The sequence below is a fragment of the Pogoniulus pusillus genome, chromosome 6 (assembly GCF_015220805.1).
Source record: "Pogoniulus pusillus isolate bPogPus1 chromosome 6, bPogPus1.pri, whole genome shotgun sequence".
Taxonomy (NCBI): Eukaryota; Metazoa; Chordata; class Aves; order Piciformes; family Lybiidae; genus Pogoniulus; species Pogoniulus pusillus.
In genome coordinates this window covers 18,290,859-18,318,366 of record NC_087269.1, presented here as the reverse complement: position 1 = coordinate 18,318,366, position 27,508 = coordinate 18,290,859, and the positions used below count along the sequence as shown (strand labels likewise).

Below are 27,508 nucleotides of genomic sequence, written 5' to 3'. Positions count from 1 at the left end.
TAGTATTGAAGTACTTGCCAAACATTTCCAGTGGAGGGTAGAAGATGCTGTATTTCAGTTTAAATAAGTCATTTGTCATAGTACAGTCATTACTTTTCTTTTACCTTCAGCTAATGAGGAATCATGTTTCTATAGTCACAAGTACATTTTCCTTGTAATTTACAGTTATTTTAAAACCAATTTTCTTAGAGTACTTATAGAATCATATAGAATCATAGAATCAAACAGGTTGGAAGAGACCTTCAAGATCATCCAGTCCAACCTATCACCCAGCTCTACCCAGTCAACTAGACCATGGCACTAAGTGCCTACTTGATCATTCATGTTTTAAAAAAATAACAGTACTTCTGTTTTGTCTCTGAGTTTGAAGGAGCATTGACAGAGCAAGGAGGACTCCAAACACAAGGCTTTCTCTTCAAACATACACCGTGTAGTACCAATAAATACAGGGAATGTTTATCTCTAGTTTAGTGGACTTTCTTCTGTCTACACCTTACCTGAAAGCACAAAAGTGAACAAAATAAAGCAGAACACTAGTGCCCAGAATAGCATTTTGTCAGCATGTCGTATTTATCCAGGCTTCATATGTATGTCTGATGAAATTACTGTATAATGACAGGAGTTGAGGGATTAGCTCTCAAAGATTCACTTCGGGGTTCATATAGACATTAGAATTGTGTGTCCTTTTGTCTTACCTGTTTGTTCTGTTGTATTTTAAGCTGGATGTACTATGCAATGGAGAAATCATGGGGAAGGACCACACGATGGAATTCATCTATATGACAAGATGGAGACTAAGAGGCGAAAATGTAAATGCTGTTCCATTATTTATAAGTGGTGCTTTGCTATATTAATTATAGAGAGTATACATGCTTTCACAACTTGGACCAAGATATATTCCGTGACCTTTATAAAAACCCCTGATTTAGAAGTGCATTTTTCCTGTTTTCTGGATTTCTTACTCTAAACCCTATGAGCAAAACCTTGCAGCATGCATATTGTGTGGATTCTGATACTTAGAAATAGCAGGTGTACAAAGTTTACAAGCAAGATATGCTCTGAGTTTTAATTCAAGTATCTGAAAAGCCAAGCACTTGTTATTTTCTCTGCAAATTCGCTTTTAATGACACCTTGAGTTACAGTGGCTGGGGAATCTTCATCTAGCAGTTTTTTATGAAGAATCCATTTTATTCAGTCAGATGAAAGAGACACTGAAAGTTATTAGCAGAATGTAATTGTTGTTGTTTCTGTTAATATTACAGCCAATTGTTTTCTAGATATGCTGTATAACACTGGCATCTATATTAACAGCTAAGTGGGTCTTCCTCACTGCATGTATATATTTTGGAATTGCAATATCAAATTAATTAAAAGGCATTTCTTTCAGGTCTGATACTCATTTTGATTTAGTAGCCCTTCTATTTTCTTGTATATCTAATTTTTTTTGTTGAAAGTCGTATCCCCTATTTCTTCTCTTTACATTTGTTCATGTGTGGCTGTTGATTGTTCTTTACTCTTTATTGCTTTGGAGTTTAAGCAGATTTGTAGTCTAGGAGTACTACATGTGGAGATATATACTGATCAGTAGAATATTCCAAACTTTCTGTATTCTTTCTCTAAGCTTCTTAGTATTAAAAATAAAAAGCACTGAATCATGAATAGAGAAGACAGAGGATTAAGCACACTGTGGAGTTGATTCACAAGTTCCTTAAAGTTTTGTCTTAATCTGAAGGGGGAGAGAGAAGGATAGATTCTGATAGAAATTAGAGGATTTAGGGGAGTGCTCATAAATTTGAAAGTAATACTGCACTAAATTTGATGGCTGCTGAAACTTAAATAAGAGAGCCTCAGGAAGTGTTATTGCCAAAACTACCTTGAAATCAGTGTTTGTTTGGCTCGTTATCTTCTATTTTTGTTAGCATTGGCCCTATATTAGAAAGTGTTGGGGCAAGAACTTGAGTGACAATAGAATGGTTTAATGAAACTTAACTTTTCAGTCCCTGCCTAGAAGTAGACTTTGGCAGTTGCAACAACTTCAGTGACAAAGGAATGGTTTAATGAAACTTAACTATCATCTTCACAGAAAAGAAAAAAAAAAAGGAGGGCAAAAAACCCAAACAAAACCAAACCAACCAACAAAAAAACCCCAAACTCCCATTTACTGTACTGGCTAGGAGTTCTCAAAAATCTCAGAGCTATATTTTTTAAGATCATGTGAATATAAGAATTGACAACTCCTGGTTGAATTGGTAGGCTGTGTAGTGTAGTGTAACCAGGTATGTGTTCATCTGTTTGTGTAGATGACAAACTAAAACCTATCAAAATTGCATTGTGCTGGTAATAAATCCAGTAACATCTAAGCTTCTATGATTTTATTTTCCTTAAATATGTTTAGTCTTGTAATATAAGAACAAGCTGTGATAGTAATTACTTAACAATCTCTTCTTTTGGGTGATGAGCAAGTAAATCCAATATCACCATGAGCTTTTCCTGGCACACCTATGGACCTTACAAGAGGCAGAGTAGTAAAGGGAAAATATCTATTGATTCATAGAGGAATCTTTCCTGGTTTTAAATAAGTACATTAATTTTAAACTTTACATTTGAAAATTAAAAGATTTAAACCATCAAATGGTGGATGTATATGTCCAGCTGTGGATGCCTCTTATCTGATCAGAACATCATCTCCTTCGCAGTTTCGGTGTCAGAACTGCTCATCTTCGCAAGTCTGCTCACAGGATGGCACTTTTTATCAGGTAAGAGGCACTCACAACTGTACATACTACAGTCACTAAGGTCCTGTCAGCACTTCAATTGTAATCAAAGTTGTGGAGTTTTTATAATTCCTCACTACAAAGTGCTAACGCTCTGTGAGTAAGGCCAGAATGTTTCCCTTCCTTCAGAGAAAGCTTGAATGAATGAATAAATAGAATCCATTCAAAAGGTTTGAGACTTGCTTTTTCTTTAGATTAGGCCATTTATTTATTTGTTAGAGAAATATTCTGTGGGTGGATAGCTGCTTTGGCCTGGAAGGATTAGCTACCTGATCCTATCTCATCTTTCTAACAAGTAGCATTGGGCAGTCACTGACAAGGGATCAGAAGTGGAGTGTGAATCAAAAGAGTGTACATTAGTTTCATCTCTTCGTGGCAATTCATGTGTTCTTTTTAATGGAGTAAAGGAAATGTTAGATTTTTCTTACGCAGTACTCCTTTTGAGTCTTTCAAGATTGTGAATAATGGAATAACACCTTGTCTTTAGAATATAACAAACCCAAACCTCTGATTACTGAATTTCATTGATTAATCTGGTTCAGACGTATATGTAATTGTTCAAGTTTCCTCATAGATTTGCATTAATTCCTAAAAGTTACTTTGGAATTTTGAAATAGTATTTTTGCTTGAGAAAAAAAAAAATGAAGAATCACAGAATGGGGGCAAGGGCTGGAAGGGACCTTCCCCCCTATCTATTTCAACCCCCCAAATAAATCAGGATCAGCTAGAGTAAATCGCAGTGATAGAGGGTCACTCCCTACTATGGATAAGAATGATCTACTGCAGTCATGGCTGGTTCAATAATTAGAATTATTCCAGTAGAGTGCATTTCTTTTGTACAGTTGCTTTGTAATTTTGATTTGGTTTGCATGGCAGTTTCAGTGAGGTCACTGCTCTGTCTCTGCCTGTGTGCACTTCCGAGTTGAGTACTTTTACAGAGAAATTATGTGAGCAAAGTGAAAAACAGGTGAAATAGCATTTAAATGGCATGGTGGTCATATCTTATGCAAAAAAACCCCAAAACAAAACCCCACAAAAAAAAAACAAGAGAGTAACTTATTACACAAACAAGAATTGCACATGCAGACTGCATATAGTGGTCCCTGTCTTGTCTCTAAATGCTCCTGCTGCTGTTGAATACATTTGGGCTTATGTTGTAGTTTCTCTGCCCTCCAGTTTATAAATCCCCAGCACGCATGCACATTTAGTTCTGGTGATCATTTCACTACCGTGGCATGGAAGGTTTTTTAACCTGCATAGGTCTCTGCACTGTTATCGTTGGGATTTGGTCACTAAGTTCATCTGTATTGCATTGGAAGCATGTAGTGAAATATTTCTGGCTTTTATGATAGCTTCTTTGAAAAGTCTCCAGATTTGCAATAAAATAAAGACTACTCTCCTCTGCTGTGTGGCAGAGAGGTAGGTTAGCCCATAATGCTGCTGATGGAATAAGATTTTCCTGATGAAGTTTTATGCTATAGAAAGTGTCAGGTATCCTAGTATTGTTAAGTGGAAAACATCAGACTTAAATGAAGAGCTGAGAGACTGATAAAGGAAGATATCTGAAACAAAGCACTTTCAGCAACCAGTGCTCTGGTACCTATGTGTTTCGTGGCACTGTGGTCTCCCATTCCACAGCAGTCTCGTCCAGTTCAGGGATCCAAGCAGTTAACTTGATTTTTTTTTTTCCTCTCCCTCTTTTATTTCTTCTTTTTTTCCTCTTAATACCAGAGTAGTGCTGGCTACTGCTATAGCCATGGAACCTCCGTACATATAAAAATCAAACGAAGTACATGATCTGGAAAGAGACTTTGCTTTAGAAACCATAAAATTTCAAGGTTGTTATTTCTCAAACACAGCAACAGAAATGAGAGGAATCACTTGAGCACTCCTAAGTATATGTGTCTCCTACAACATACGTCATGAAACGTATAAGGGATTTTTAATGGTAAATAACTGCAAGTTACTGACCTGGAGATTAAATGTAGATTTGAAGTACAGGTATGGATTTAACTGTCAAAGCATACAGAATTATTTCTTACAAATAAAACTGCTTGTCATAGACTTGTGTCTTAGGGATAAAGTCATTATTCTTAAGGAAGTTTTTTTATTGCATTTTCTTTGTGCTTTATATGAATGATGTCATCATGTTTCTTGTCTATTTTAGTAGTTGTTTTTCTCTTGCTTTTGTTTTCAGTCTTACCCTATGGTACTTCAGTATCGACCTAGAATTGACTTCGGTTAGACCAAAGGGCCAGATCCCACTGAGATGAATCCTGCACTATTTGTTTACCCATCGACAGATTGCACAATGAATGGATGTGCCTGGATTAGGGGGACACAACCAGATTTTCAGCATGCACATAAGGACATTGTCTTTCTGAAAACTGTCAGTTGCATCTCTGTTGTTTCTATTAGAGCAAGCCAAGTGCCATTCTGCTACTGAAATGTGCATAAGATAATTGTGTATCTTACGAGTGTGCTGCAAATCATAGCCAAAATCATGAAGTGTACAGTCAAGATTCAAAACTATGGAATACTTCTGCTTGCGTGTTAGAAAATTTCTCTGGTCCTAATATTGATTCCACTAGCAAAATGACAGAGTGCGCATTCCATGTGGTGTTGCAGTTTCACACACTATTTTACTGAGTATTGTTGTTTAAATCATAGAGTACTGTACAAAGAACTAAGGATTATACCTTGAAAATATTTTGTATAGAAAGTATATTTAGAAAAGTGGTGATTGGGCCACTACTTTTTTTTTTTTTTTTTCTCTTGATAAGCTTCTCATGGGTCCAGGTATAGCTCACTCATGAGTGTGCAACAGTCCTTTTGTAGTGAATGAAGATTAATTACCCATAACAACAGACATAGAACATGGCAATTTGAATCAGTAATTGTAAATCTTCTAAACAAATTCTGCTAACATTGCTTAAAAGCATCGCAGCCTTTGTGATTGCACTTTTCTATGGTCTCCCTAAAGATTGGAGTTTGGGATACTAGCTGGTTTTGGAAAAAGGTTTCTGGTCAGATTCCATTTCTTCTAATGAATCCTCTGTAGAGATTAAGTTTAAAATAGTGTAAATGCCTATGGAACAAACTTAGACCATGGCAAAAATTTCCCTAATCATTACCTTTCAGAGTAAGCATTTCCTTTTAAGGCTGGTTGGAGGTACAAAACATGCTAAGGCAAAAATAACATACAGCTTTAGTGTGACTGTCTGGAGCTTACAGTTCATTACACAAATCTTCATTAGTTAAAAGTCACGCCATAAAACTATTTCCATAAAATTAGAAGTAATGCAATACTGAAGATAAGCAATCTGACCAAAATAATTGTTCAGGTAATTTCGGGGGTTTTTTATTTCTAAGGCATAATAGTGCTGGATAAAGAGTGATCGTTGCCTTAGGTGTTGCAAACATAATGGATCTAGTGTAGAATGTTTACTGAGGTTGCTGGTGATGTTGCAGGGAGCATAGTTAACACATGTTTTCTGTAGTCTTCCCTTGTCTTTGCTCTGCTTGAAAGTCAGTTGAGTTTTTCACTTCAGATTCTTTTGAGATACTTACAGTTCAGTACCTTTAAGTTGTTTTTGCTAGTATTGTAGATAACTACTTTTTTATGCTTTTTTGCATAAAAAACAAATCATTTTTTCAGAAGCTACTATAGAGTAAACTAACGCTTGGATGAGACAAGGTGAAAATTCTATCTTTGGATCAAGTATAAAAGGTAGTTGGAATGCTGTATCTCCATTGTAAATTTATGTTCATGTACATCAGTATGTTTCTGTAGGAGAAATAAGCGTGTTGCGGATTAAATCTGGCCCCTTTAATATTAGTAGGAGTTCTAACATTGCTGACTTTAAGAATCTGTATAGAGTTGGGTTGAATTCCAACATTGCACTCCAAAGCCCATATGACATGCAGAAATAAAGATGCTGTCAGTAGCAGTCTGTTTAGGAAACCTGCCATTGCAGGTCAAGGTTGCACATATTGTGCAGATGCCAGTGAACCTGAGGAAGCAAGATGTGTAGGAAGCTGCTGCTCCTTTCTCCAGGCATAGTGTGCTGATACAGGCACTGGTTAGCCCACACTGTAGATGGGAAGGGGTACACATGCTGGCTGCAGGAAGGGTCATCTTTTTGCCCGCTCAGTCTATAATGTGCTACTTGACAGAAACAAGGAGATACTCCGTGTAGGAAGGGGCCTTCTCTGCAGAATCTCCAGGGAAAAACAGATTCTTTGTGTATCTAGAGGTCCTCCTTATGGAGCAGCTTGGAAGAGCAGAGCATGCACTCTGATTGCAAATCATTCTTCTCTTTAGTATATACAGTTGTTTTGTACGGTAGAAATAGGGTATTGTTTGTAAATATTTACATACACATACAAATGACAGCTTACAGTTTTTATATATTTCACACGTTTTTATACCAGAATTTTCACTGTAAATTTCCTTGACACAAAATGCCTGATTCAGTTTATCACAAAACTAATGGTAGTACGCTTAAGCATAATTCCTGCTTGCTTTAAGGGGACGGTTATTTTCTCACAGTTTGTGCTTATTGTTTTGACGAAATTGAGTAGACTTGGTCTGAAAAGCTCACTTGCATCCACCTAATACAACCCCTGAAATAGGACTGCTTTGTGTAGCCTTCTGAATGGCAACTAACAGATACGACTGTTTAATGATTTTGTGTATTCACAATTCAGAGAACCATGAATTCTCCTGTTCATAATTGGATGTAGGTTTAATTCATGGTCTTTTCTTGATGGAACTTGAAGTTAGATTAGAGAAGAAAGCATGGAAAACACTGACAGATGTGATTTAATGTTCCCAGCTGAGAATCATGGCATTAAATGCATATGATATAGCCACCTACACTTGATGCATTTCTGATTTGATGGCACAGTGCCTGAGCACTGTTACAGTTTAATAATTTTTGCAGCAGTGAAGTGCCAGGGAAATACATATCTTAACTGGGCAGCTTACATAACAAAGGCATTGCCTTCTTTACAGGAAATTTCTCTCCTGTGTAGTACGTATGTGCTATGTGCCTACAGACAGCATATTTAGTTCATTTGTGCCAATTAAGAATATCTGAGCAGCACAGGAATGTGAGAATGCATGTACAGGTTCCCACGTGCCAAAGATGGGATAAAGTGAACTGAGTATCTCAGCATTCCATTGCAACCGCCCCGTATGCCATCATAGAGCAGAGGACTGTATACAGTCACATTTTCTGAGCATTTCCATGACAAACTGTCACCACTGCATGTATGTAAAGAATAGAAAGATAAAATAAGTGTTGCTGCCACTGTTTCTATGGCTTTCCTATATCAGCAGTTCCTAGTTGCAGGGAAATAAGACCTACAGGATTCCATACTGCTGCCTAACTTTGATGTCTCTCAGTCAGCACACTTGTTAATTTTGTTTTTCCTTTTCTTTCATTTTTTTTTTTTTCTTCCTAAAAGTGAAAAGTTAATGTCTGCTTTTAACTCTGGGGTAGCTCGTTACTGAAAGTCATAGGCAACTTTTTGTTGAACGTAGTGGTATGCTGCATTTGTCTAGTAACAAACTTTTAAGCTAAAATTAACAAAGTGACTCCTATAATATCTCAATCAATGCAGAATTAGATGATTAATCAAGAGATGTCTTCCATCATGCATTGCTACATTGCTCATAGGTAAGGGTCTAGTCCTTTGAACCTATTTTTATTTGGATGAAATGCCAAATAAGATTACTACAATAATACAAGTGACTCATCCCCATAGTAGGTACTGCTCACATGAAAGCCTCTGGATTTTAGGTCCTAGGAGTATGCACGCTAAGTATATTGTGCATACTCAGCTACTTGCAGTTATTATGCAAAAAAGTACTATTTTAACTTTACTGAAACTGAAGTGTTATATAAAGCAAAGTGCCTGATTATAAGTACGGAATACCTTTCAAGCCTACTATCCGCATTAGGTAGGGTAATAATAATTTCTGTATTTTACCTGTGGTCTTAATATTTTCAGCAAGAAGAAGCTCTCTTCACAGGAAACAAGCAGAAAAAGAAAGTGTTCTATTACATGATTTAAAATTAAAAAAACCTTATCCCAGTAGAAACTGTATGAAAGTACTTTTGTATTTAAATTATTTCCTGCATCAGAAACTCTAGCGTTCTGCACCTTGATCTTTTTTTCCTTCATAAATTCCAACAATTTGACATGACTTTTCTCTTCTGCAGTTGCAGTAAAGAATTCCAGTGCATCTGCAGGAGAGACAGATTGATCACACTCCCTTTAGATACAGCCTAGGCTTTTGTTCTCTGCTGCAGATAAAGTAATGGTCCAGAGCTTCATCTCATCACTCCCATGTATAATTGTTACACGTAATTTTGTGAGAGAAGTAAACAAGTTTTCCTTCTCCTCTGTTTTCTGAAATGACAAAGCAAGCTAGAATTTAGCCTTTTAATTGAACCAGTGACTGAGTTATGTTGTTCCCTTTGTGGTTTGGTTTTGGGTTTTGTACATTTTCATATCAGTGAAGGCATCAAGAGGCATCCACTCCCCAGAAAAAAAATATACTTGGGAGTATTTGCAGGAACATGAATATCCAGCCCAACCAGACACTGCCTCTGGTAGAAATACCAGAGAAGAGATAGTTGTTCAAAGCCTGTCTTCATTCTCAACATAACCAGATTGGGCCTTATTTATAGAGGGACTGCATAACATACTGGTCAACTGCATGGACTAGGCAAACTGTTTTGTTTTTTTATCCTAGGAAAGCCCAAAGGCAATTAAGACTTGGATGCCTGTCCACAGCAAACATATAAAGAGATGCTTAAATCAAGAGCTTGTTTCTTCACTTAACCTAGACAGACTGAAGGCATCTCTTTGCTTCTATCAAAAATGCATATGTATCACAGAGGCTTTTCCTTTCTCATTTTGCTGCATGCTGTATTACTTTATTGTTATCTCAGCTAAAATGTCTGTTCAGGCACACTATCCTGTAATTAATTCTAGGTATTAACACACGTTTTGCTCATTCACATACTTTTCTCCCATCCATTTCATGCCCAAAAAGTGCAAGCATTGAAGAGTTCTAAAGAGAAGCTGCACTTGAAGAATCAGCTCATAGGTTTTGTCTGTCAGGCAACTTGAGGATTTCAGCAAAGTTTTCACAATTCTGCATTTTTAATTAACTTTATCCAGTTTGAACCAGGTAATGCTTCCACATTCAGCCATAAACACTTTATTGAGGAGGAAGAATTGTATTCTACTGGAGCATGTTTGAGGGTGAATTCTAAGACACATGCAGGATTGAGTGGCCCTAAATGAAATGTGAAAAGTTTCAAATTGCTCAGTTGTGGCTAGTTTTACCAGTTATTGGTAGTTTGGCCTTCAGACCTCAGCTGAAAAGTCCTTCTGTAGGAAAGTCCTCCAAAAGATGGTCTTATAATAGTAATATATTTTTCTTCATAAGCAGATCTGATTTATTTTTTTTAACAACTGTCTACACTGTCTGTCAGTCAGATTAAAACACCAGAAAATTGATTAATGAATGAATGGCTGTCAGATTCTTACATCCAGGGTATGTACCATAAGCATTCTGATTTCAGGTAGTTTACTACAACAACTGAGTGAGCACATAGTTTTATTTTTCCAGTATGAAACCGAGTGTGGTAGTGAAACAGAGGAGCTCTGTAGATGAGTGGAAATGTGCAGGCTCTTTTTTTGTACTTGCGGAAGGAGACCCAGTTCTGTAGGCCCAGGATGGAGGAAATGTTCTAGAAAGAAAGAGTGAAGTTTTTGTCATTGCATTGATTTGAACCAAAGAGAGGCATTAGTTTGACTTCACATGCTTATCTGAACCATGAGATGTGCTTTTCTTTGAAGTAACTTTTATGTGTATTTTTAGCAAAGGCTTCAAACAAGGGTAACAGTGTGACAGTTGACAGGATGAGGTGCACAGAAGTAGTTACTGTGTGTTTTCCTTTTTCCTCATTATAGTCAGGAGAAAGTGAAGTAGGAGTTGAGAATAGGTTGCAATAATATATAACATTGCTACAACGGTAAAATGTTTGTGCTGCTAGTTAACATACTGAGGTTTGTATTACGAACTAAGTTGTATTAAGATGTTTACTACCAAAGTGTGAGGCATATTTTATGATGCTCTTCTGCTCCTGAAATTCTGGTTTGCATTATACTAGGTACAGTAGACATTGTCGCTGTTGTCTCATGAATTTGGATGCAGTAAATCAAAACGTGCTCCCTTTTTAACGAAAAATACCACTCACTAATTGATTTTAAATTACTTTTTGCTGGCATTTAGTCTGTTCATTAACAAAACAAGAAAAAAAAGAGGGTTTTAAAATAAAACTATTTTTCTGGATAATCTGATTGTATGATAGTTTTAAGGGACCTATGTAGTACCAAAGGTAAGGCCACCCAGAGACTCACTTGGAGTAAGGCATTGACACTTTTCTGGGGTGCAGTGGTCAGAGTTACACCTGGAATCAGTTAAGCAGAACATAACTGGTGGTAGCTGTCGGTGTCATCAGGCTGAAGGATTAGGCACACCTAGGAGTTTCCAAGACAGAACAGAAAAGGAAAAGACAAACAGGAGAAGCATAAAGGTGGAGTTAACAGACCTAGAGTAGCTCCTACGAGTCATAGCTCACGTTCCTGAAGCAAAGCACAAAGGCTTGCATTACTGATGTGTCTGCTATACCTGGCCTGTGAACTCATAACAACCTTAGTGTGCTGTCAATCCTGTAAACCTTCCAAAGCACAAAATACTCACCAAGCTACTTTTGGGTTTTCTAGGTGTAGTCAGTGATATTTTGGAGGGTGGAAAGGATAGACTTGGAGGATAATGAGATGATATTTAATATGTTTTACAGATTTTTATAGATATTTTTTTAGCAAATGGCATTGCTACCCTTAACATAAAACCATCGATTAGTAAGGATTCAGTTATTTCACTCGTGCAGTATAAGATAGAATGAATGAAGAAATCCAAATATCTTGATTTTCTTTCTAGGATAGTGGTTAACTAAACTGGAAAGTAATAGGACAGTTTGATTATATAGATGACTGAAATATCTCATTCTAAAAACTGATCATATTTTCCTTTCTCAAATACAAGATTCTTAGAATAACCATGAAGCAATGCATCATTTTTCCCTTATTGCAGACTTAACCATGAAAGGAAAATAATTTTGCATTTTTTAAAATCAATGCAAAGCCTGAATTGTTGGATGTTCCAGGCTACTGAACAGAAGATGTAGTTACTCTCAATGGATTTTTTTTGGGATGGGGGCCTAAGTGTCCTTATATAAGCTGTGATCCAAGTTATGATAAGAAAGGAGCCTAAGGTGAGCAGTAATAATGTTCTAATGCTTCCTTGCATTTGATCAGTAGTTACCAGTTTTTAGTGTAACAGCCCTCACAGTACTTTAGGAGCTCATAGAACATATTGTGATATTATGTTGCTAATTTGTTTTAAAATATAAAATGTTTTAAGCTTTTTGTCAAAAGTGATAACATCGTATTACAAATAAACCTTTTTGTGGTTGTAAAATTTAGCTTATAAATCATTCAAATTGAAGTGAAAAAAACACAGGTCATTGTTAATGACAGTCTATCCTACTATTAAGAATATATGTATTTTTGTAAAGGAAAAAGCACTTGTAGATATTTAATCAGTCCGATATCTATCTGTGTTAATGTTTTTTTTGGGGGGGGGGGGGAAATCACTTTTTTTTTTCTTTTTTTCTTCTCTCAAATGCATTTTCTGTTGATTTATGGAATGTTTATTCTGTGTGAAGCTGTATAGTTAGTACAGCTGGGCTAAATGCATTCCTTACCTTAATCTGATGTGATGATACATTTTCTGTCTGATCAGAAAGCTGATTGCAAAACATAGACTTGTGGTGCTGTTTGTCATCTTTGATATTAGCTGCATCCTGCCTTGCAACATTTCTACTTCATAGTAATACTACTTGTTAAAAATGCTAACCCTTTTTTTTTATGTTTGTATTTTAATAGGTGGTTTAGATTACATTTGTTTATCTGTTTTATTGTATCTAGAAGCATTTCTACAAATGGGTGACAAAATTTTACATAGAGTATTTAAAAATCATCTTCCCAGACAAAAGAAGTATGCCAGGTTAGAGAAGTTTAATACTTCCCTCCAAAGGAAACTACTGCTGGGTACAGGTGAGCAACATGATTGCATCACTGACATTTCTGAGCATTTGTACAAGTAATTATGCTTCAATTCAGAATAACTTGTTTCTTGTCATATTTTGCAACTACTTGAAACCTTAACTGTGTTTTGATTTAATGTGATAACAGTTTTGGTGGGGAAAAAACAGTTAAGCAAATGTTACTGAAGCACAGTTAAAAAGTGGCAACCAGATTTATTTCTAGTTATTGATGTGCATTCCAAAATCTATTTACTTGTGTTGGTGAGATTTTACAGGGGTCCACTCCATGGGTCTGATGCTGAGTTAAGCTCTTCAGCTTGACCACAGCAGAGACACTTTTCTCAATTTATCCCTCTGTCTACAGCTTTAAGTGACCCAGAGTTCCTACTTCCTCACTGAGTTTCCTTTCATGGTTGGCTAATGTTGTTTAAATTTCATCTTATTTTATTACCTTGCCACAAGTAAATAAATTTTGCAACATCGAGTGCGTACTCTAGCAGTAGAATCCTGCACTGAAATCTCAGCTGAGTAAATACTTCCATATCACCCTCACCATGGACACTTGTAATGGCACTGTCTCATTAATTTGCATGCTCCACAAAGATCTGCAGGTGATCAGGTTTAGTCTCTTTTACAATTTGAATGTTGTCTATTTCAGTAGTTTTTGTTGAGCTACGTTCATTGGGGGTTAGCATCTCAGGGTCCACAAAGTAGCAGTTTAAAAACTTCAATCCATTTGTGCTGTGAGTATTGCAATCATACATCTTTTAAAGAACCAAATATGTTGTGTTTTGAAGTATTCAGAAAAGCACTGTACATTTCACCTGGTTCTACCAAAGGAATGTTGTAGTTTGCTAAAATCCTTAGAAGCCGAGTGTGGCCCTGGTAAAAATGCGATGCCTCTAAGTTAGCACTAGTGAGCAGTTATGGTACCGGAGTGGGGGTAGGAGGTGTGTGTCTGGTAAAACCTGCCTCATGATGTAGAGTGAGTTGTGCCTGTTCAAAGCTGAATCTACACTTGTAAGGAAGATTGTTTGGAAACAACTCATGCAAACTCCATAAATAGATCTTTTTAGAATCTTGTGTATAAACCTATCTGATGGCATAGTAATATTTCTAATTATGTAACTACCTGTATGGCTCACTGCCCGTGATGTTGAAGTGCTTCATGCTAATGTCAAGAATGTTCACAGCACCTTTGTAACAGCAAATGACAATTTGGTTTGACCTGTATGCTGCAAGATGCCTCTAGCCCAGTTGGATTAATTTTATAAAAACTCTAGATGAGCAAGAAGTATAACTAATCTGCTTACTAGCACTGAATTGCTCCTTTCTCAAAGCAATAAATATATTCATGTTGTAACATCTGTTGTGCAGCCTACAATACAAGTTGGTTTGTTGCGTTGTTTCTATATAATTTATTTTGTGCAATAAAAAAAAAAAACAAACCTCTGGGTTTATCTGGCTTCTCTCCAGTTTGTAATAATAGCTAAATTAAAACATGGGTTGGCGTTACTTCTTAGTCATGCAAGCGTACCATCAGCTTGCAGGAATGCAGAGGAAATGTGGAATGCCATAATGTTTTACCTCACAGAAAAATCAGAAGGTACTTAACATGGTCTACTTTTGTTCTTGTTGGTGTTGTAGAGTGTGTTATCCTTTATTTTCATGGGTTCAAAGCCTGCCTAACACTAAAGTTGGCAGGATTTGACACCCTGTTTGTAAAATACAACCAGGTGAGTTACACACTGTAACTGTGTTTGAGGCTCTTTTTCAAAAAGTACATTTCAGTGCTGACAATTCCATGGAGCTTCTGCCACTGGGGTTTTTTTTTAAGCCTCATTTCTTTGCTTGATATCATGTCAGCTTTTTTTTTTTCTTTTTGTTCTCTCTTGGTTTCAAGTAGTGTTTATTGTTCTGTGCACTTACCTTCTGGTCACCCTTTACTATGTCCCTGGGGTATTTTAAGCCTAAGGTAACGTAAAATAGATTTGCATGCAAAATGGAAGCTAGGAGATATCTGTATAAATCAGCCTTTGGTGTGAACTAACAATCCTCTTACAATATACTGAGTTATGGCAAAGCAAAACAATGGAGGGAGAGCTGTTAAAACGCATAGCTTTTCTCTGAGCTGCTGCTGTGAAGTGTGCAGCACCACTGCATGAGTTCTGAGACATGGTTCTGTCATGGTAGGCCTGATAGGCTAAAATAGGCTTATACATGTACTGGCTTGCTCAGACATGTTTTTCTGCTCTCTCTCCTCCTGTTTTGAGGAGAAGCAACTATGGGAAAGAGAACAAAGAACCTGGAGCCAGTGAGTCTAAGGACTCTGGCCAGCCCAAACTTGTTTTGCTCCTGTGGTAAACAAGGTACACAGGCTTAGCTTGTGCCTGCCTTGTGCAAGGCCTATGTTTTCCCCAAATTTGGGTAAAGCAAGCCTATGGCTTCACCTAATATGGTCAGGCTTGGCTAATTGCCATTCTGATTGGCTATTCTGTGTCCAAAAGCCCATTAGTCTTGGACTGTATTGATAAAAAGAGATAAGCGGGTAACACAACCATGTGCTCTGCTGTCATATTCATGCTTGCATGCCTGCTGTCATTGCTTACTGTCTCTCTGCATCCTGAATTGCCCAGACACTGCCTGCTTTGAGTTTACCAGGAACAGGCTCTAAATGCCTCCATGTGATCAGCCTGCGCAGCCAGCATGATGTTGTGCTAAGACTGCACATGGCGAGACGTCCAGCCTACACCTGAAAGTCTCCTGCCAACACAGGAAGTCTTGGAGATACGCAGATCATCCAAAGGAGCCAGGATAAAAGGTCAGAGACTGTCTGCCTCCTTTCCCAGCACTCCGTGAAGCCTGGGAAGAATCAGAAGCCTCATTGGCTGACAAGTAACAGTATTCCCTGAAAGCACTTGGGTACTATTTAAAGCTGTAGCTGGCCCTGTGAGTCAGGAAATAGTATTTTTGTGAGTAAATACTTAGAGCCTCCTGTAATTCACCATAGCCTTCTGCCATAAGTAGGAAAGAGCTCCTAGAGTCCATCTAGTGGGCAAGCGTTATTTGACCACAGAACCTTCCTCCTCCGGTTCAATTGAGTTCAATTAATGTTTATCACAGTATCACCAAGGTTGGAAGAGACCTCACAGATCATCAAGTCCAACCCTTTACCTTTATATGTATTTTTGCTGGTTATTTCCAGATCTAGTTATTATCTGTATAAAGTTTCCATGACCGTGCAAAGAACCCATTAGTATTAAAATCAGTGGCTGGGGGTGGCAAGAGTTCTAAATATTAAAATGAATAATATTAATTTTGGGAAAATATCATCTCACATTAATTACCCCTCCATTGCAGGTTCAGATTTGGAAATGATAGAAAGGGTTTTGATTAAAATCACTCAAGACAAACAGCATTTTGTAAATGCTCTTGTAAAACCCTTCTAGATGTTAGCAAAAGTTAACAATTGCTTGTCACCACAAAACGTGAAGGTATATATTGCAGTTTGTACATATGAGTAGCTGAAACACATTTTCTATGGGATTTGCTGCTAGTGCAGTTTACTGATACACGGGCAAAGAGCAGTCGTGGCACCCCTGGCTGCTGTGTACACTGCAGCTGCAGCAGCGCAGCTTCACTGGCTTGCTTTGAACCTTTTTCAAACATGCAGATTTGTCAAAGGTCAGAGATTAACATTTTCCCTTCCTGAGACTTAGGGTCACTCAGTGGAAAAAAAATAAACAAGCTTTATATAATGCTTGTACACTACACTACTACATTCTTTATTAAACAGAATCAAAGTGCAAAATCCTGCTCCTGCAATGTTTCCTCAAGCAAGATATCCATTTCAAATAGTGGTGGTTATTTTGAAGAATCACTTTATGAGGTAGCTGAAAACAGACTTGTTTCTGGGGAAAAAAAGGCATGCATGGGACTAGCAGCAAATGCCTGCTCAGTCATAAGCCCAGATCATGTTGTATTGACGGAGACAGGTAGGTAGTATTCAAACAGTTATTTACATCAAGGGCACAGCATATGAATTTCCCTGTTAGAACTGTCATTCAAATTGCTTTCTATCCTGATTACTTTTTCTCTTTTATTCTAGAGGAGAATATGCTATGCAGCATCATTCTAGGCAAGAGTAGTGTTTTTCAGAAGAAAAGTGATTTAGTAATCTAGTTTTCATTAAAGAAACAGACATTTGCTGGCAGTGTGTAATATGAACACCTCACTCCAGTGGCAGACTTCCAACATCTTCATTTGGAAAGAAGACTGCTGCATTCATAATTCATAAAAGCATTGGCACCTATCCCATTAAACTAACACAGGAAGAGAAAACATTCTTACAAAGACATTCTCTCCGTCTTTTCTAAGCTATTTATAGGTGAAGTTCCATCCTTTCCTGCAGTATGCAAATAATTACTGTAAGTGCATTTATAGACGCAGAAAATAATTACGGTAATTGCCCTATTCCTTAGGAAAAGCTATACTTAATTCCAGCTTTGAAGGCGCTTTAAATTCCTTGGATTTAATTTCATCCTTTGATGATTGAAGATGCACAACTTGTATGTCTCAGTGCCCCTGCTGACTTCCAGTTCTGTTGCCAGAAGCCTCTTCCAGATTTTAATGTCCTAGTACATCCGTAGAACTGGCAGAACTTCTTCCTGGCCATTGTTATTTTGTTTCTGTCCACATCTTTCTCAAGGTGGTATGACTTTATCTTGGCTACTTTTTAATAGGTGTTTTATGCCCATGCTTCTCTCTCTAAACAACTAAAACTAATACAGATAAAGAGACTTTTCTGTGTGCTCGCTTTGTCCCTGTGCAGCACTCAACGTAAAGACTTCCAAAGATCTGGAAAAGCAAGCTCAGGAAGTTTGCTGCTGCCTCTGTGTTTTGCTAGTTCAAGATACTGAATTTGTGAAGCATCTTGTTACTCCTGAAAAACTCCCAGCAGAAACATAGCTTTGCACAGTAGATCTAATGCTCTCTCATAAGATGATAATGCACAACTCAAGAAATAGGTTGCTTGGCATATAAGAGACTACATCCTTAGTTCCACAGGACACAAAAGTCAACACAGTGAACTTGAAGCTGATTCATGTGAACGGTTTGACTGTCACCCACCTTGATGTAAAATAATTTTACCACTGTAGACTATGGTGCATGTTCAAAGGTACATCTAAGAAGAGATGAAAATAGTTAATTTCTTACTGTTTAAAAATATAAACTACTATATATCATTGTTTGTAGATTATGTTTTAAGTTTTACTGCATCTATTAATTCCAGAGATTTTCTGTGTTACAGCATCCACACACAGTGTTCATTTTCTCTTAGTTGTGGAACATATTTGAATCCATTAGGAAGGAAGGGGGTTTACTCGCTATGGCTACCCCTTGGAAGAAAATTGCACCCAGAATAGCACCTGTACTTCAAATGCCTCCTTTCTTCATCTCCAGTGTTAAACAACTATTTCACAGACTTGTTCTGGACCTTTTTTCTGTAAATGTTCAGCTCAGGTGGTTGTTCTCTAGTAAAGAAAATTACTGGAACAAGGGAGAAAAAGTAATCGCAGATCTGTACTGATAAATAGTTCTGTGACTTGAAGCAGTCAACCTACCCTTCTTCTTATGTCCTGATGACTGCCAGAATCCTTCTTAGCGTGAAGAGGAGCTTCCAGAATACTATGTAAAATAATATTGCTCATCTGCTTCAGGTAAGCAATATGTAACTTGTGTTTCTATTTATTAATAATTGATATTTTGAAGAGCTCTCTGGCTAATACTTTCAGAAGGTGAATGTGTGTGTTTTCAGAGGGTTGCCCTTCTAATTTAACCATTTATCCACAGACATGTCAGAAATGTTTGGTCACTGGGGCAGGCTAGTGGAAATTTGTGTTAATAGTATAATAAATAATGAATGTTTTGTCTTACTTAGAGAAGTACAGTGAAGGGTAAAATCTGCACTATTGTTTTCAGACAAATGCTGCTTCATTTTTTATACTTGCTATGATAACTGCAAAGAATTATGTTGCCTCATGAAAACAACCATGTTACATAAAAGGCACCTACTTAAAGGATATTCACCTGTGTAACATGCAACGTGTGTGCATGGGCTTTTAGTGATGCTGTTAGGGAAATAGGAGGTGGCCTACTGGTAGCATGTTCTCCATTTGTTTTACAGATTGTATCCAAAATAAGAAAATTGACTGGAAAATAGATGAATAGATATCAAATGAATCCAGAGTGCTTTGTAGGATATGTGTTTTAGACAGAAATCAGGAGTTGCTTTGCCATAGCATGTTGGCTATAGGTGGAAGTAAAATACAGCAACTTAGCACAAGAAAGTAGTTTAGCTACAACTGCAAAGTAAGTTTTCAGGTAATAGTAGTGTGGAAACAGAATTCACACCTAAATCTACTCATGACTGTTTCCTGACCTTGGAGAAAAACACACAGAAAATCCCTTTTGGTGATGGCATGCAGTGACCTGCCTACCATCTGCCTTCAGCCCCAACACAATGACTTTTGCCTGCAGCTCCTGACCAAGACCTACTGTATGGCAAAGAAATTCTCAGGCATAAAAAAAGTAACTCATCAGGAAACACAGAGTAAAAACTTTTTTTACTGTGAGCCTTACTAGAGGTTCATTTCCCAACATGGAGAAACTACAATAATCACTGCCTAAAGAAGCTGAAGACATGCTACATTTTTTTGTTTGTTTGTTTTGTTTGTCATAATATCTGCTGGATTTTGGGAAGAGGATGGATGTTACAGGAGAGGCTACTTGTCTTTCCAATTGAGAGAGCTGTGTATTCTGTCTCTACTGCTGGTCACCCGAAGAGACTGGTTAAAACTGGAGTAGCCTGTAAAAATTCATTCATCAGCTCTTGTAGTTCTCATTTTTCTCAATTGCACAACAGCAGGAGGGGCCACGGATTTCCAAAGATGTGGCATAGCAGATAGCATCATGCAGGGGAAAATCCTCAGCATGGCAACACAAGGTGGCCACTCTGCCAGAGCAGCAGTGAGGTAACCAGTTACCCTAGCTGCCCTGTACCAGCACTGCTCAAGCTATTGGCAGCTCTGCGCAATGAGTGCAGAAACAGGCAGAAGAGAGGCAGTGGCTGTGGGTTTTGAGCCCAGGTACAAGCTGAGGTCATTGCTAGCCAGGCTACCTTTACAGCATATTTCAGTGTATACGAGTTGTTTGCCCATGGGGTATGTAGATAAAACTGCATTTCAAAGTATTTTACCTTTCACCAATCAACACATTTTTAATACTGTCTATTTCTTAGCTGCTGCCAAGCCATGCCTCTGGTTAAAAGAGGTGACCTGCAGATATTAATATGTTTCCTAAATGTCCTCATGATTTACTACTGGAAAGCTTAGTTCTAGCTGCTGTTTGCAGTCCAGCGTTAAGAGTTACTGAAGAACCTGACCTCGGCAAACAGTTGACGGACATCCTAGAGCCTTCCCATAGAGTTACCGATAGTGAGAGTGTTCCAGCTGTGACACAAGATAGTGTGGTCATCTGCCTGAAACTGAAGCTGTGAAACCCAGTGCAATACTTGGTCTGTGGATTCACAGGTTTCTTGTGCTAAATACTTTGGGAGGAGAAGTCATGGGAAAGTAAGGCTGCCTGTGTTGAAGCAGCTGTATTATCTGGTCTGCTTTTATTTGCCCACAAGCAACCACTGGAATAAGAATATTTATTTGGGAGTGGTAGTGGTGAAAAATAATGTGGTAATGAGTGCACAGTTGCAAATAGAAGTAAACCCATTTCTGTGAGAAAGTAAGCACTAGATAGTGCTTCATACTATTAATAACTTCTAAGAAAAGATGCCATGTCCCAAGAGCAAAGCATAGTGGGTTGTAGCCTGATGCTAAGAGAACTTATCTAAATGTAGTCCCCACAGAGGCTGACAATTGTTTCCATTTAGTCTGTGAGGCAAGTATGTTTACTTCCACTTCAGTACAGGATCAATTATACACATCTCTAAAAGCCTACAGGTACAAGCATCTCTAATGCAACTGACCACAAGACATTTCCAATTCCAGGAGCTGAAGCTAAATTGGGATTTTTTTATCTCTTCATGCATCAGTAATATTTAGAAAAGCAGGAAAAATCAAGCTTTGGTGTAGTGATGACCCATGAAAGTTGCATTAAGAATGCTTCAAGTGTCACAGATCACTTCGAAGCAGCACTTCAGATGATCCAGTTTTGCTTCTACAAAATTCACAAAGAGATGAAGATTTCCTGACTATCAGCAGAGCAGTGTGGATATATGCGAGGCCCAGGTTCTGGAGAGGGAACTGAAGCAGAGGCATCCATCCCAAGGAATTGGATGAAAAGTTTGTCTATGGTTCTTCAGGAGCAGATGGAGTGAGGCTTGCTTAGATTTCACCCACACCCAGTGATTTTGTCAAGGGTGGAATGTATATGGAGAGTTTGTGGTTTGCATTCAAAGCAAAAACACTTTTTGACAGTTCCCCAAAAGCCCCAAGTGTTATCTTTTTTTCCAAGTTTAATGGTAAGACCTGGCACTGGAAGGCCAGAAGTCAAAGCTCATCCCTTAGCACTAAGGAACCTTCAGCTTTATGAAAAGACTGCAAATATGACAGCAGCAAAAGAAAGAGAACTCTGCAGGTTGGAAAATCTCTTAGTAAAAATCTGGCCTTTTTCCTGTATAAAGACAATAGCAGAGTCCTAAACTGTTAGCGTAGGATTTGCTGCTCCTAGTGATCAGTCCAGAGCAGCCACTCCCTGGGTTCAGGTGTTTCCAAGTCCAGGCTTTGAACTGGAAGTAGTACTTCTGGAGTGTTTAGGCAAAAACTGTTTAAAGGCAGGAGACAGCTGCTGTAGATCAGCTGTGCTAGCTGGGAAGATGGTGTAGAGAGTTATCTTAAGGTTTGGGAAATTCCCACCTGTGTGCAGTCTGTCATCAACCTTGACTTTTTGGAGCTTGGTGTTAGTTAGAATGACTGCATGCCCAGATAGGATGAGATACCAAGTACCACTTTGCAGCACTAGTTCTACTGTGGCTAAGATTTTACTTCTCTTCTTTTAAAATGCTTCATTTCCAGGATCTATTCTTTTCAGCAAGTCAGGCAGCTGGAGCTAAATTCTTCTGATAGCATTTATGATAGGTAGTTATGTAGAAAAACTAACACAAATTGATCTGATAGTTCTGCTCTGCAATAAATAGAACAAAGAGGGCAAAGCGGGGATCATATTCAGGAGCTGTTGGTCAGTGTGCTGGACCTCAGTGCTTTAGGCTTATTCTATATGATACATCATAGGTATTTATTTAAATTGCAGAAGGATGTTGCTCACCATCTTTTGTTATGAGCTCAGTTCAAGCAGACAATGGGCTTGTAAAGTCATGAGCTTTTGCCATTAATTTTACCAGCAACAGTGGTAATTCTGTTTACTCTTGCCACCAGATGTTCTATCTGTGAGGACAGCTGTATTGAGTTACTAGTTTCCATCACCTCGAGGTGAGGAGAAAGTTCTTCACCGAGAGAGTCATTGGACACTGGAATGGGCTGCCTGGGGAGGTGGTGGAGTCGCCTTCCCTGGAGCTGTTCAAGGCAAGATTGGACGTGGCACTTGGTGCCATGGTCTAGCCTTGAGCTCTGTGGTAAAGGGTTGGACTTGATGATCTGTGAGGTCTCTTCCAATCCTAATAATACTGTGATACTGTGATACTGTGAAATCAAATGCTGACTTATCCAATCATACAGAAGATTTTATTCTGTTCATCGTTAAGAAGTCTCTGTCCTTTTAGTGGCAATAGCTTTGCTTGAAATTACAGTACTTAATTTCTTTGCAACCAGCTCTCCTGGTGCCAGCTGTGTCAGCAGGATGGAAATTGCTGCAGTCACAGGTATGTGCAGTTGCTATGGTCTGAATCAAGGTTCTCTTAGTCTTCTTTAGCTCCTCCTTCCTTATTAGCACAACACTAAAGCATGGGGTATTCCTCCCTGGGTATCCCCTGCTCTGGAAAATTCCCATCCCATCTGTGTGAGGTGGCACAAACCCGCAGGGGATTTCTGAGACAGCTACAGCATCCCCCACCCAATCTCTGCCCTGACTCACGGAGCAACTTAGTTGATTTGCCCTCCTCCGCCTTTGAGCTCAGAAGACCCCTGGGAGATAAACTCCTCAGAGACAGGGCTAATTTTGCCTCTGAAATAGCAACACCTATAACATAAATAGTGCCCAGTAGTCCCTAGGGTACTGACACCGCTGATGCTGCAGAGACAGGAGAGATATTTTAGGCATGTAAACAGATACATTCTACAAGTGCCCTGAGATGCATTCTACAAGTGCCCTGGTTAGTCACTCAGTTAAGAATGTATTACTTCCTTTTTTACCCCATTGAACAGGCAGTCAGTAGGTAGATCGATTTCTCCTTTCATTCTCTACCTTACTATCATTATTCACAGTGGTTTTCCCCTGATTTTAGTTTGTCATAGGCTTACAATTCATGGTTCCAGTTCCTTTGCACCCTATGCTCTACATGCTGCAGGGATGGATGTTTGACATTGGTACTGCACTTTTGAGTCATTTCATGATACTTGTTTTGTCTATAAAGTCCCCTTCTCCATAATTGAGTGATTTTTTTTTCCTCTGGGGAGTCTTGCTTCAGTTGTTAAGAACCTTTCTTGATATTATACTCAATTGTTTTTCTGTTTCTTTCAAAACTTCATCTAAGGCCAGCAAACAGAGTCATTCAGTCCTTCTGAAAGGTGCCAGTGCTCCCAAGTGTATCTCTGAAGGAAATTCAAACTGGGGCCAACTTCTATGCTGTCTTTGCCAACATGATAGAATGAGGGAGATTGTATGCGGCAAGAACTTGGACAAAGACCCTTCTGGAGGAGAACCTAATCCTCAGCTTTCTCAGTTTAAGTCTGACTTGCTCCATGAATACCATGTTCATGTAAAGCTGATTAGAGTAGATGCCCAAAAGATTTTTTTTCTAGTATGTGGTATTGAACCTCATTTTACTTATTGTAAGCAAAAGAGATGCAAAAAAAGGATGTTGTGTACTTCCCTTCTGTGATTAATCCTCTCGTACATTACTTGCTACAGGCTGCAGGCTGCAAAAACAGACTCTCAAGAAGTTTTTGAGGGTCTCCTCAGTGGTATCCATACATAAGCTGGAGTAATGAAGCTGCAGGATTTCCTCAGGATCTCCAAGTAAGTCTTTTATCCTTTTCCAGTGAGCACCTCCTCCTGAGATGAAACAAATGCAGCAAGGCTAATTCTTTGGTCCTACTGGGCCAGCCTCAGAACTGTGGTAATTTGTGCTGTGCACTGGGGCACCTGCCTCTGAATTTGTTTCAACACGAAAACAAGAGATACGATAGAAGTGGATTGACTGTAAACATAGTAAGGAAGGAGCAGAGCTCATCGCTGCTGTTTATTAATCTTTCAGTTAGCTAATTAGAGCAGCAGATCATGGTCTTGCTCTTTACATTGCTTCCCAGTGTAGTTAAAGTATTAATTTGAACCTTAGCTGCAGGAGGACATTGGCAAGAGATATTTCAATCTGAGTAGGTTTCTGGCTTTGTTTTAGTCTGTTTCTGAACATCTGCTGGGGTGGGTGGCTGCTTCAGGGGGGAGTGAAAATTAACTTTATTGATTGAGTAATTTCCTTTATGAGGGATCCGAAGGGGATGGCTGCCTGCAGAAATAATATTTGTTAGGTGGCCATATTTGGAAAATGAGTCAGTGAGAAAATAGCATGCAAATCCCCCAGCTTATCTCCAGCAGGGAAAGAACAGAGACGTGTTAAGAAAGGGGGAGAGATGCAAACTCAGAGATGCCAAACTCAAATGACCCTAACAGGAATTTTGTTAACTTTTGAACTGAAAAATCAATTCAGAAAATGTTTGAACTGGCCATTTCAAATGCTAGAACATGTTCCTAATGAAAAAAAGCCCTTGCACTGAAATAATTGTCTGCCTGCAAAAATGTTTTTAAGGTCAGAAGTGTCCACTTATTCAGAGTATGTAAGATTTTGCTGGTTTGTCCTACTTTAACCTACTGTTTCTAGAAAAAACACCTAATGGGGAACACAATGATGCATTTATGGTGTGACTAATGAAAGAAAGGGAAAAGAAATGTCTTTGTATTGTATGAACTAGCCCTGTTGATGCACAGTGCATGGAACAGTTTTGGGCTCCCCAGTTTAAGAGGGACAGGGATCTGCTGGAAAGGGTCCAGCAGAGGGCTATGAGGATGATTAGGGGACAGGAGGGCATGGCTTATGAGGAGAGGCTGAGGGACCTGGGGCTTTTTAGTCTGGAGAAAAGAAGACTTAGAGGGGATTTGATGAATGTTTATAAGTATCTGAAGGCTGGCCAGGAGCAGGGGGACAGGCTTTTTTCACTTGCTCCCTGTGGTAGGACAAGGAGCAATGGGTGTAGGTTGCAGCAAAAGAGGTTCTGCCTCAACACAAGAGGGAATTTCTTTACTGTAAGGATCCCAGAGCACTGGAACAGGCTCCCCAGGGAGGTCATGGAATCTCCTTCTCTGGAGACTTTCAAGGCCTGTCTGGATGTGTTCCTCTGTGATCTGTGTTAGATAGTATTGTCCTGCTCCAGCAGGGGGCTTGGACTCGATGATCTCTTCGGGTCCCTTCCAACCCCTAGCATCCTATGATCCTATGGTCCTGTGACCATAAAAGGTTGTCAAGTCCCCAAAAATGAAATATCTGACAGACAAATGCTTGGGTTTCAGACAGCTAGGCATCAGCCCATCTAATTAGCAGCTGTGTCACCACCAACCTTTCTCATTTACTGTAAGTCTTTATAGAGGATATTTTCTGTAGTCTTTTGTCCTGGTAGTGGCTCTTGAAACCTAGAGGCAGAGCGAAGTAGTTTCTACCATCTACCGCTTCATGGGTGTCTTGGGTCTCACATTCTCTTGTGTTCCTGAGGAGATGCCACAGCCTTGCCTGGCTTTGTGTTGATAAGGACTTGGAGTGGTAGCTGGGGAAGTGGTAATGCTTCTTATTTAGAAACCTTGGGAAAGGGGAGAGGTGGAAGAGGAGAGGAGATCATCAGTCTTATCAGAAATAAGATTGAATCATTGATTTTGTCCTTAGCCCTGGGATTGGAATGGGAAATGGCAAATGAAACAATATGAAATCTGCTATTTACTAAATAAGCTTTTAAAATTCATGCTTTAGAGAGAAATGCTCTAACAGAACAGAGCACCTCTGCAATGATGCAGCTGAAATGTTCCCTGGCGGAGCTGAAACCAAAACAGCTAATCACCAGAGAGATTTGAAATAAGAGGCTGCAGGATCAAACAGCCACTCTGGAAGTGCTATGGGTACCACTGTTCTCAGGACTGCCATGTCCTGAAGAGCCCCTGGGGCTACACCTAACAGCTGGGGAATGTTTTGAGACCTTAAGCTAGAAGGTATAAAAGGTTTGCAACAGTGTTACTTGTTTCCACTACAAACACCTCCCCATCTTAATGTGTAGTAAAGAAATCTCTAGCAGGAAATAGCTTCTGAAAAGGCATGCAGCAAGCCAAGCAAGGCCACCGTGTATCCAAGGCAGTATTGAAGTCTAATGCTACAAATGCAAACAACAAAAGGAGAATTGCAAGGGCATTAGTTCTGGACTGTGAGGGGTTTTTACAACTTTTAAACAGATGATCCTTCTAAGAACAGTATTTAAACCTTTTATTTACAGTGAAGGTTGTGTTCTGGCCCTGGACCACAGAGTGTTGTTATCCTTCTCCTGTTTGCTTTAATAAAGATGAATGTATCACACTCATGTCCCAGTGAAATACAAATTAGGTTATTTCCTTCTAGCTGAAGCTCCCTCTATATCTTAATTTGATGTACTCTAATTCACCTTGTGAGTTTGGGGAAGAGGAACAGGCTGTGTAAAAAATCCTTCCCGGTTATGCAGGAAGTCTAATGAGTGGGCTGCTGAGATTGTTCCATCAGTTTCCTTGATCTGCCCCAGAGCCTCCATTTCAGTACCTTCAGCTTGCAGAAGAGAAAAAAATAAAATTAAGCATTGCATAAAAAGTTCACACAGTACTTCCAGATGGATGAAGATCTGTGTTACTACTTGTACATAGCACAATTATCTAGATTAACTAGCTCTTGCAGTAGGGGTGTCTTAGGGAAGTCAATTCTGTTCTCTGTTCCAAAATGGCAAACCTTAATCTGGTTTGGCATTGGATCTAGTGTAGAGAATCATGTGAGTTAAATCTGTATGAAGAGCAACACTGGACAATGCTGGACTCACTGCATTTCCTGTAAGGACTTCACTAGGGGCACAAATTACTCCAGTTGATCACAACTGATTCTGTAGGCAAGAAGCAAAATCCCACCTTTTTACAAACAAACAGCACTTTAATATCTCTTATTTTGCACTCTGGTGTATTTGGGATTACTTCCAGCAGGAAGACTGGTAGTGTTTGTTGGTTATGTTTTAAACAAGTGCAGTTATTGACAAATACATTGATTCAATGGTGAGCCATAAAAGTGAGCTGAGGAGA

At 38.8% G+C, this 27,508-nt stretch overlaps 1 protein-coding gene across 6 annotated transcripts in view; it reads left to right on the top strand.

Moving 5' to 3' along the window:
• PCGF5 (polycomb group ring finger 5) overlaps positions 1–7,653 on the top strand; it is a 67,055-nt gene extending 59,402 nt beyond the window's left edge. For 3 of the 6 annotated variants that reach the window (XM_064144726.1, XM_064144725.1, XM_064144728.1), the window contains exons 8-10: positions 720–809; positions 2,697–2,756; positions 4,506–4,848. In XM_064144726.1, the coding sequence (XP_064000796.1) occupies positions 720–809; positions 2,697–2,756; positions 4,506–4,571 (216 nt within the window). In that variant the 3' untranslated portion in view covers positions 4,572–4,848. Of the gene's footprint in view, positions 1–719; positions 810–2,617; positions 2,658–2,696; positions 2,757–4,505; positions 4,849–4,971 lie in introns of those variants that run through there. The other 3 variants (XM_064144729.1, XM_064144730.1, XM_064144731.1) reach the window with 3 other exon arrangements.
• The last annotated feature ends 19,855 nt before the right edge of the window (positions 7,654–27,508 follow it).